This window comes from Trachurus trachurus (genome assembly GCF_905171665.1).
Source record: "Trachurus trachurus genome assembly, chromosome: 3".
Lineage (NCBI taxonomy): Eukaryota > Metazoa > Chordata > Actinopteri > Carangiformes > Carangidae > Trachurus > Trachurus trachurus.
This window is the reverse complement of record NC_139893.1, coordinates 21,708,623-21,720,082: the sequence shown is the minus strand read 5'-3', so window position 1 is coordinate 21,720,082 and position 11,460 is coordinate 21,708,623. Positions and strand designations below refer to the sequence as shown.

The following is an 11,460-nucleotide window of genomic DNA, read 5'->3' as shown; positions in this document are numbered from 1 at the left end:
TTTTGCGGGCCCTATAATAATAACGGGGGGGGGGGGGGGTGTTAGACTGTAGTATAGGCTACTCCAGGCCTGTGTGGAGCGTGTGTGGCGCTGTAGCGTTGCCACACATAAACACTAAGGACAGAGAAGAAGACGGAAAGTCCCCCGCTGTATTCAAACTCAGACATGGGATTAAATGTTGACAGTAAATATCACTGATGATTAAACAGGTGTGATTCAGCCGCAGCGTCTGAGCGACCCGACGGCGACCGTTGTTGTTGTTACGTCCATAGACTGTGTCGCCTGCTGCAGCGGTGTGTGTGTCAGGTACAGGTAGAGTGGTGGGGGGTATGACATCATCGTTTCAGAAAAAATCTGTTTTGGGCGTCCAGACTGGGGCGGCGTTTTCAGATTTTCCCACTCTGGGACACGTTTAAAAAAATACCGTTTTCACCCCCCGAAAACGCCGTCCGTCTGGACGCGATGCCGATCTGATAAAGTATTTATCCACATTCAAAAAAGCCGCATCCGTCTGGACCGGGGCCCTGAGTGAGTGACAGCGCTGTCGCTGTCTCGGTGCTGAACGTGTCACTGCTCAGAGACACAGAGAGGAAGAGACAGGGAGAGACGGTCAGGGACAGTGCTGCGCCGCCACGCTGCCGACAACAGGAGAACTGTCACCTGGCTATGCCCGCGCGCATGTTCATAATCCAGAATAACGTTAATGAATTACAGTAATGATGTAAAAGCCAAGATGATTTAATACAGTAGCCTGCCCTATACCACCAATTGATACTTCTTTTTTTTTTTTTTTTTTATTAATTTTTTTTTTTTTTTTTTACCGTTCACCGCGGGCCTTTTTTGGCCACGGGCCCTAATGCAACGGCATTACTTGCATTAATGGTACTTTCGCCACTGCCCTCAACGCCTCCATAAACTCAAAGGCAATCTTGAACATGCTGCCCCCTTGTGGAAACAGGAAGTGCCGTATTTTACATCAACTATGTCCGATTTCCTCAAAACTTCACATGTGTGATGATGGTCCACCCCTGAATGAACCTGCCCACGTTTGGTTACGCTCCTTCCGCCGCCTGGTGGATGTATCATCAACTTGTCTTAACTGCATTGTCCGATTTGCTCGAAACTTCATAGTGTGATGACAGTCCAACCCCGACCTCACCTGCCCACATCTGGTTAACACCTCCTCGTGGATGAACAAAACATTGCATTTTCTGCTCCTACCTGGTTTTCTCTCCCTTCTCACTTTGCGCCACAGCCCTGTGTGCCTCAGAGTGAGGGCCCAATCATTGCTGCTTGCAGCTTTAATTTCAATCTATTTTCTGCAGGTGGCTCCACCTTTCTGTCATGTGACTCTGTACAGGCTCATTGAAGTGTCTCCTTCCTGCTGCCACCTTCTGCCCTAAACATCTATAGATACACTCCCTTGCAATTAATGCAGCTGTCATTGGCAAATAATATCAGACTTTAATTGCCCTGAGGTTTAATTTAATTTAATTTTGTTTTGCTTTGTTTTGTTTTATTGCATTTTATTTTGTGGAAAGTGTGTGTGTGTGTGTGTGTGTGTGTGTGTGTGTGTGTGTGTGTGTGTGTGTGTGTGTGTGTGTGTGTGTTTAAATTAGCTTGTGACAGATGCTTATACTGTGTTGTCCTTCCGTTGTGTGACATCTATAGTTTAGTGTTCAGCGGCGCATATAGGAGCTATAGGCCTAATTACTGTGAGGGAATGACGGCTGAGCTGCTGCACACATGTTAGTGGACCCTCTCTGCCTCCGACGCACAATCGCTGCGATTGAAATAAAGGCTCAGTCACCCGGTGAATCTATTGGCTGAGAGGCTCCAGGTCCTTGCGCACTGCCGATGGACCGCTCTCACAAACGCTCACGCTGACTCGACACACACACATCAAACTGTGTGGGACCATGTCGCAGTACACTCTGGGAGGTAGGAAGCCTTGCATGTTCTTGTGCTTATGTGTAATTGTTACTTTTCCTCCTTAGTTTGGAACTGGGTGATCGTTTTCTTTGTTTTAAATGGCAGCTTTCTCCGTTTTTTCCATTAGAAATGAAAAGGAAAAAGCTAATTTCAGTAAAAGAACTGATTTTACTCAGAAGTGAAAGGAAGATAAATTGATCATCTGAGTCCTGATTAAGAGCTGAAGAGGATGAGGAGGAGGCAGTTTGAAAGAGATATATACTCAGCTGTAATGTAATAGTGAGAGAGGCTGTAACTCACTTGAGAGGTGTCCCTGTTTGATTTAGATAACTTTGTGTGAACAAGGACCAAAAGTCTTGTCGACAAATAAGTCAGGTTATTTCAGCCAAAGGTTCAAATTGGCTTCACACTTCCTGTCAGTGTATAGTAATAGCATTGCATTCCCCATGTTGTTATCAGGCTGCTATATCCATGTATAAATCAAGTTTACCTGCAGCCTGTGCATCATAGCAGGACTGAGAATTCTGCATTAAAATGATGAATTGGCTCAGCTCAGGTTTCACCATTACCTCATTTGGTCTATAACCATCGTTGCCCACTGGCTGGGCAGTCTGACTCATGTCAGCACTATCCCCAGCCTTTATTTTCTAACACCACTGCAGCATTCAGCCCATCTGTACTTCCATCTCTTTATTAGAGGCTGGCAGACTACTTGACTGCACTGAAATGGATCTGCGCTGACAGTTAAAGCAGCATCTGCTTTGATAACGGTCCAGTTTTTACAAGGATGCAGCTGCTCCAGCACCTGATAACTTCATGTGATGATGTGAGAATTCATGTCAGGACACACCCTCAGATATTCAGGAAAGACTTGTCTTTATTTCAGTGAATAAACAAGTCTCTTCTGTTGATCAAGAGTGAAAACCATCCCTCCCTTACAAGTGATGGATTTATAGGCTTCGTGAAGAGTCTCCAATCAGAAAAATCATTTTCACCGTTGAGTGATTTCTCTCATTCTCATTGCTACTTGTTTGCCTTGAAATGGACACTGGTGAAAGCTCACAGCTTTCGAACCTTATTTTCACCTCAATCCTCCAGTGTGTCTGATGCATGACTCATCCCAGTGCACCCTCATTATGTGACGTTAAATGAGCATCAGGGTCTATGGAAGCTGTCTAGTATGAGAAGGCGTCAATGCCAACACTGACTATAGATAGATATATGAATAGATGGACTTACAGGTCCATACAAAAACACACAACAAACAGATTAAAGACACAGTAAGATCTAGTCTAGTGAATACTTCACTTATACATATGCTTATGCACTGCAAACAGTACAATGTAACATGTGCAGATGTGTTGTGGCATGTAACAAAAATCCACTGCAGCATTTGAACCACTGACATTGGCAGTTTCAAGATACACCTCATAACCAGTTGACTCAGAACACATTCTATTGTTTCTATTTAATTTATATTATTCACACACCTTCGCTATGTCAGTGTCAGTTCTCACACTAGATGTCATGAAAAGGAAAAAGAATAAAGACAAAAAAGAGAAAAACAAACCAATTTTTAAATTGGAACACAACATGCAGCTTCATTTATTATGTTACTAAATGTGTGTCCTATGTTTAGATTTTTAATTTAATACATAATTAATCAAAATTTCACTCTTGGGGCAGGATTAGTAAAGAGTCTATTTATTTCAATCATGACCTCATCACAGAACAAATTAAGAATGAAGAGCCGAGTTGAGGCATCACACAGGAGAGGAGTGAAGGTGTGGTGCCTGAAGCTGCAACTGAGGTGTCACTGGACAAGGGGGGAGTGGGGCTGTGTGTGTGTGTGTGTGTGTGGGGGGGGGGGGGGGGGGGGGTATGCTGATGGAAACAAGTGTTCATTTGTGAGAAGTCTCAGTCCATTTTTAATTAGCAAAACGTCCTTGAAGATAGTGGAGGTATGCAAACGGCTCTGAGAGGCAAAGGTTCTAAAACATCTTCCTTGCAATGTAAGAGATAACGTGTCCATTGCTAAGCAGTATGGAGTGTCCTTTGAGCACGCTGCATTGCGCTTAAATACTGATGACTTTCTCTGTTCGGGGAGCTCCTCTCCCATGACTCTGTTGTGGAAGATTCTCTGCACTGTTTGAAGCGTGGTGACTCTTTTTCACCCAGACATGTGCTTTGCTCCTGCTTCGGCTCAAAGCAGCAACTGTGATAATACCATTTATAGAATTATGATCATAAACCTCTGAGATACCTATTTCCTCTTTAATCTCATCAAGGAGGCAGAGAGCAGACACAACAAGATAATGTTTACGGTCAGATGTCCTGGACTTTTGTGATCACAGTTGTGTCTTCATTCAAAGTCTGTCGTTTGTCTTCTCACTGACAGGTCACTCAAAAGTGCAAAACTGATTTGATTTGTCCGTGCGATCTTCTTCTCTGTCATGTTTCTGTTTTCTCCATATTGCTTTCTCCCACTTAAAGATTCCCTCTAATTCAGTTTCTTATGCTCCTTGTGAATCCCATCGACATAGCTTTAAACCCTGACTGCATTGTTTTCTTCTGTCTCTCTAGTTCACCTGCAGATCCTGCTGGCCGTGGGCCTGGCTGTGTTCTGCTACTGTCTGGTTCTCGGTTGCATCCTTTGCTATCGCAGAAGGAAAAAGGCTTCGTCTGAAGACAAGGAGGCAGGTTTCTTGTCTCCACATCCTGTTGAGAGGGTGACAGTCACGCTGACTCCGTCTCCGTGTACGCAGCTTGTGAAGCAGCAGTACGAGGAGCTGGATGGAGACGTGTTGGAGTTTCCTTCCTCTAAAAGCAGCTCCTCGCCCTCTGAGGATGACCTTACTGCTCTGCCTTTCGACCCCAACCCTAGCAGATCAACCGAGCTGGCGCAGTCACCCAGATCTTCGTTCCCGATGCGGCGCCTCAGCACCCCGGCTGTTCCCTACTCACCCAGTAAGGCTCAAAGTCACGGCAGAGCCTCTTTGCCGTCACTCACTAAGCTGAGTCTGGTGTCCAAATCTCGTCGGGCGATGGGCCGGCGAAGCACTGTGAGCGGTGAGAGCTTTCTTTACAGTGAGAGCAGTCGACTGACTGTCAGTACTGCCAGATCTCCCACCCAGCAGGGGGAGCTGTCACAGTATGGCTCCAACTCTCTCTCCATCCCCTCAAAGCCTGCTCCTCTCCTGCACTTCTCCCTGCTCTTCTCCTCTGCCTGTGGCACCCTGGCGGTCAACATCCTCGGGCTCTCTGGGGCCAGTCGGAGGCGCAGCGGGGTGTTTGTTCGGGTCAGCCTCCCTCCGCTCTGCCCCTCCCCTCAGCAGGCAGCCTCGAGGCGCCGCAGCCTCAGCCCAGACCTCCACAGCCAGAGCTTTGTGCTGCAGGTGGGCTCTGTGGAAGAGCTGCGCACCTGCACCTTGAGACTAGCTGTCTACAGCAGGGACTTCTCTGGCCTGAGGGAGGCCGCGCTGGGGGCGGTGGAGCTGCCCTGTGAGCACGTGGAGTGGGAACCTGACATTACCACCACTTACACCAGGCAGCTCAGCCCCACTAAAAACAAGTTGAAAAAGGTACATGGTGATTTGATTTATTGTGTTGATGCATACAAAGCACTAAATGCAGGGAATTAGATGAGAAGGAATTGTGAAAGTGTCTGCAGAGTCAGCAAAATGGTTGATTTGCATCTCCAGCTCCAGCCAGGAGTTGAATTCAGAGCTGCAGTGCACACAGAGAGCTGGCTAAGCCGGGCTAACCCATGCCAACTGTCTTTTCTGGTCAAAATGCAGTAGCCTACCTTTTAGGGGACCAATCACAGCTGAGACCTTATAGCTTGATTGGAAACAGTTGTACTGGCCAAAGTTTTAAGCAAAATCAGACTTGTAGCACATTTAAGTTCACTCATTTACTTGTTTATTCTGCCCAACACAAAGTGTAAAATCCATTGTTTGTGGTTTCACAGTAAGTTACTAGAACGATTTGTTGATTGTATAAAGTCAGTGGATGAAAAGTTGTTAATTGAATATTTGCTTGGCGCACAGATTGAATGAACTAAAATGTGTTAGGCATTAATCAACGGATATAAGCTGCTCATTTGGGAGGTTTAGATGTACTGTTAGGAAGATTTAAATACCCTCCAGCCTTAGTGCAAAGCTAAACTGGCTAATCTGACATATGAATCACTGGTATTGATCCTCACATCTTCCAAACTCTTGCCAAGAAAGAGAAAAGAGTTGCTTTCAAAGAAAAGAAGGCACATTCAAGTCAGTAGAGTAATTTGTTGCATTTTGATTAGCTGGCTAAAGATGCGGCCTGGGGATCTTGAGTAATGAGGCACTGTCTGTTTTTTGTGTGCTGTCAGACCCAATCAAAATTTTTATACAGACCTTAGACCCCAAGGCAGTTTTACTTCTGACTCAAACAGGAAACAGAGTGAACTGGGACATGTGGACCAAAGACCTGGCATGTTTTGGGTCATACCCTTGAGTTTTTCAAGCACCTGTGTCTGCCTAATGACCTTTGAGTACAAAGCAGGGTGGACTGTGTATCTGCTTTTTAGTGCTTCTGACACTTTCCTCTCACCCTGTACAGTACATACCATTATTGCTTTTAAAAACTTTTATTTATTTATTTATTTTTAACAAACTTTAAGTGGACAGAGAAATGCTTATAAATAGCACCTATCATGTTTTATCCATCAAGGAATGTAGTATTTAATCAGCTCTTACACTTAGCCAGTTTTCCACTGTTGTTAGTCATGGTGACATTGTTGTTAGTGATTGCAAAGCAAACAAGCAGAGTGAAACAAATTGGCAGTGCGCCCACGCCTTGCCCTCTGTGGCTGTGTTGAAACAGTGCCAGAGGGCATAAATAACAGGCTTCTGAAGCGACGGGCGGGAGGGGGTCCTGATATTTTAGTGGACATTAGTCAGTCAGTTGCTCTGATATTTGCTATAGTCATGCTGTGTGCTAGGTGGGTGGGCAAAAATCATTTCTGGTGGGTGGGCCAGATGCCATCAGTCATAACTCAATCTTTTAGTGTAGTCACCTCCTGGATTTATAGTAAAACAGCGGGTTTTGTAATCAGTGTAATGGACCAGCTTTGAAAATTATTAATCTGCATTACCATATTGTTAGCTAAAGAGGAGCCTGGTCGTGACATTGCTAATATCGACTGTCTAGATGATCTGCATTAAGAAAAGTGATGACTAACCTCTCCTTTCTGTTGTCAGCCGATGAGCATACAAGAGTGTATAGGACTGTTACATAGTTGATTAATGTAAACTGATGAAGGACCTGGGAGTGTACACATACAGTAAATACCAAGACATTATAACCATCTTGTGATCGTTATAACCTGCTACTGTGTCAGGCTTTAGAAACAGCATCATGACATTGACAATAATGCACAGCAGATGACATTTTCTGATTTTGTGTGCAAGACTGGAATATTTTCCAGAGAAAGATGATGAAAATGTATTTGGAGTGAGACCGTATTTGAGCCTAGAGCCAAAGGTTGTAGCCTACTTGTACATCACAGACACAGCTTCCACACATCCAAATCCAGGATGTGTCAACAAATGTTTGAGGTTATTTAAAAGGAAATGGAAATACCCTGATTTCAAAAATAGAAATGTTCAAATGGAAACTTTTGGCATGAATGTGGCGGCTATCAAGAGATAAGTGAAAGATTAACATGTAGATACAGGATTAAAGCCAAGAGAATCCTTTTATTTTCCTTCATGAGGCTTTTGAGTGTGTATTAAGATGGACACAACTGTTTGAGCACATCCCATGTTGGCTTAGCCTGAGGCAGTGATAGCCAGTTTGACTCCCGACCGGGACTATCTGTACGGCATGTCTTTCTCCCAGTCTCTCTCCATGCTTCTCTCTCCTCACTGCCCCATCAAATTAAGTCATTAAAATGTTCAGTCAATCATTCCCATACAAACAATCAGGAAAAATAGAATACAACCACAGGGAGAGGTTTGTCTGTGTTAAAATACCCCCCTCACTCTCTCTTCTGAGACATCCATGCTTTGGAGATCACTGGATGACTCATATACTCAGTCTGCTGGGTCCCGTTATGTAACCTTAACAGTTACCAAATAATAACAGAAGACCTCTGCGGTCCACTGCAAATAAGTTTATACTTCCAACTAGACCGTGCCTCAGGATAAAGCAAGAATAAGAACTTTTTTTCATGTCATTTTTACATTATTACATTATGATATATTACTATTTTATTTTTTTTAAACAATGAGCCATTTTTGGGATGGATAAGCATGCAGCTTTTCAGCCAGATTTTATGACCTAGCTGCATCACAGGTGAGGAGGGATCCAGCTTACACACATGTCACATCTCTGGTCCAGTCTTTACAACTATATTAAGCTTCATCATTGCCTCATCTTTCAATCTCTCTGGAAAGATGAGGGTATACAGTATGAAGGACTGAAAGCTTGGTGAGCTGACTGTGTATCTCCTCCACAAATAACGAAAAATGGTGAAATTTCCTACATTTATTAAATTTCACCACTTGGAATCTGTTGTAAGTGATGAGAACCAGCTTTAGCCTACTTTGCTGAAAAACAAACCTCCGGCTAAGTTTTGTTTAGCATTATGTGTTTCTAGAATAACCCTCACTGTTATTTATTTATTTTATTTTTTTTACAAAAAGACAGTGTGCATTTTGAGGGTCTCTGAGGCAAAGTGGCAGACAGAAGCAGTGAACCAAAACTCACTTGTTGGAGGAAATCGCCTTCACACTCTGCTGCCTAGCCTCAGCAAGTTGCTGGCGGTCTAATGCTAAGCCAGTTTTCTGAAGACTGTGACTCACAAAACCCCCAAACAATGCGACCTAATGAAATCAGACTGAAATGATCGTCATACTTAAACATCAATTCTTACATCAGCTCTTACATTTAACCATTCAAACCATTTAAAGTCTTAGTGCATGAACATCTGTTATTTTGCAAATTTGCTACAAAAGCCTTTTCACTGATGGCTATGTCTAAGAGAGGTTAACTGTAACTGTGAAACTATCAATCCCATATGAGTCCCTCATGATGAATAACAAGCAATGAAATTTTCATGCAGAAGAACTTATTTTCAGACTTTTAACGTGTTCCCAGTGATTCACAGAAAATCCTTCTGATGGAAAATTGAGACACTGGCTCTGACATGTAGGTTGACATTGACAGAACTAGAGAAAAAGGATGATGAGCATGGCCTAGAGCACAGGATTTAAGTGCTTTAGAGCTTGGATCTTCTCTAGTCTGTTGTTTTTTCCCCCCTCTTGGCTTCATTACATTCCCGGCCTCCCAAAGGATGAAGGGAACATCTGCTTGGGTGAAAGAAGACATTTTCCCCTTTCACTACTTCCCTCACATTTTGTCTTTATCTCCCACCCTCAGAGTGTGAGTTCTCAGGAAACACTAGGTCACAGGAAGGGCTCGGTGTGTGCACCACGTGCTTTGGGCCAACTGTTCATCCTGCTGCAGTACCAGACGCTCGCCCAGCGCATCAAAGTGATGGTCCGAAAGGCTGAGAATCTGACCAAGCTCACACGGATCCCAGGAGCTCCAGGTGAAGATCAGCATGTCCTCAAACCTTTTCATTATGCATGAGTGTTTTCTAATCTACTAAAACAAACTGAAAACTATCAATGTGCCACATGTCTGGGTTTGATTGTGGCACATAAAATTACTTAAATGGTTTTTCTATGCTCAGTTAGTATGTTTAAGTATTTTCACATAAATACACTAGTTGACATGTTAACTGCTGCCTGTATTGTCCTCTGTTGCTCCAGCCCTAGTCAGACGGACTGATAGACTTCCCTGATTGGTTTGTAGTAATCAGATTAGGAACCGATGAGCCCGGTGTCATTTCCCCTCACCACATCTGATTTAAAGCTCTGAGCAGAGGAGGAAACATGAGCTTCAGTAGAAACAAAACAACTCTGATGTTTTGTTTTCCACTCTTAAAACAGACAGTTTGAGACCATGTGGTCCATTGTGTGTTGCTCATGAGTTTAAACATAAAAAAAAGGTCATAGAGTCTGAAAATGAAGATGAATACGCTGATTCTTATCTGACAGTGATTTGTTGCCTTTTAATTTGCGTAAATCCAATTAGTATGCGAGACTGGTTTCACAAAGGAAATCATATTTTGGAAGTGATGATGGCGATTTGTCACAAAGACAGTCAAAAAGTGCTCAGAAGGAATTATGAGGATGTAAATCAGCATGTGTAGATTAATTTCATGTCACAATGACAACCGTGCAGTGTATTTATTAGCAAAAAATATTCATATCAATGTCAATTTCACTACTTATTTTTATTAGTTGAATATGCAGAAAGGAACAATTTAATCATTAATTAATTATGAGATTAAAAAGAAACCAGATGTGAATAAAAATAAAATAGCAACTGTGGGTGTGATCTTTTCCCATAGACCACTACGTTGTCATCAACCTGCGACAGAATGGGAAAGTAATCGGTACAAAGGAGACCAAAGGAGCCAGTGGTTCAAACCCCGTGTGGAACGCACCATTCCTGTTTGACCTGCCTCCAGGTGACATAACTCAGCTGCCATTGGTCCTTGAATTCATCATCATGCAGGTAAAAAAGTTCTACATCCCTTATATACAGTCAACCTAATTACTTATGTCATGTGTCTTATATAACTGTTATTTTCAATGTACCCACAGGGCCGGCTCTATACCAAGAGCAGTGTTTTGGGTCACGTGTTGATTGGCAGCGATGCGTCAGAGGCGGGACAGGGACACTGGAGGGAAATGTGCAGTCGGGGGCAAATAGAAACAGCTCGCTGGCACACCATCCAATCAGACGTGCTGTAGGAGTAACTGACAGACTGTCGCTCTGCAGCCTAGTGAACTTGTTAGAGGTGGACTTACAGTACTTGTAGGTGTAATACACATGCTTCCCCTGCTGCCAAAGTATTTATCTCAGTCTCTTTATTTCTGATTTGGTTGTGTGAATTACAGTACTAAATCAGCCATAGTAATGTTGCTCTAGGGTGAAGACAATGTTCAGATAATCCATGTGTGTCCTCAGGGCTGTACCGGGAGGAGCACTAACTGCTGTGTGGAGGGATGTCCAGTCTCCATGTCAACAACATTCTGCATCCTTTGCATTGCATTTTGTGATTTCTTCCACTGTGACTTCTTGAAACTCTAGCCTGTAAAGCTGTATCATTCTGGATGTACTGTATGCAATGTGTGCTAATGTTGTAGTACTGTTTGTATTGTGCCCAGAGGCTACACATGTTAATGTTCAATAGAACTCGTTGGATTCTCAAAGATTTCGGTGCAAGTTTCGGTTACATCTTTGTTGCCACTCTGCCTGTGGTTTGCTGTGGTTTATCACTGTGACAGTATTTGTCCACAAACTGAAAAAAAAAAATCTTACACTCAGTGGGAGACCATTAGACTGGGTTCACTTTGTGTGGCATGTGGACTGAATTATTGTTTTATTTTGTGCAGTTCCCAATAGGGAAAA

General features: G+C 43.4%; 1 protein-coding gene across 1 annotated transcript; it reads left to right on the top strand.

The window, feature by feature from the left end:
- Nucleotides 1-1,919: 1,919 nt before the first annotated feature.
- LOC311004485 (synaptotagmin-2) lies at nt 1,920-10,799 on the top strand (the record flags this gene model as incomplete). Its single annotated transcript, XM_083996556.1, has 5 exons — nt 1,920-1,941; nt 4,516-5,513; nt 9,355-9,526; nt 10,394-10,560; nt 10,650-10,799. The coding sequence occupies 5 exons, from the start codon at nt 1,920-1,922 to the stop codon at nt 10,797-10,799; spliced, it is 1,509 nt and encodes a 502-aa protein (XP_083852682.1).
- Nucleotides 10,800-11,460: the final 661 nt, after the last annotated feature.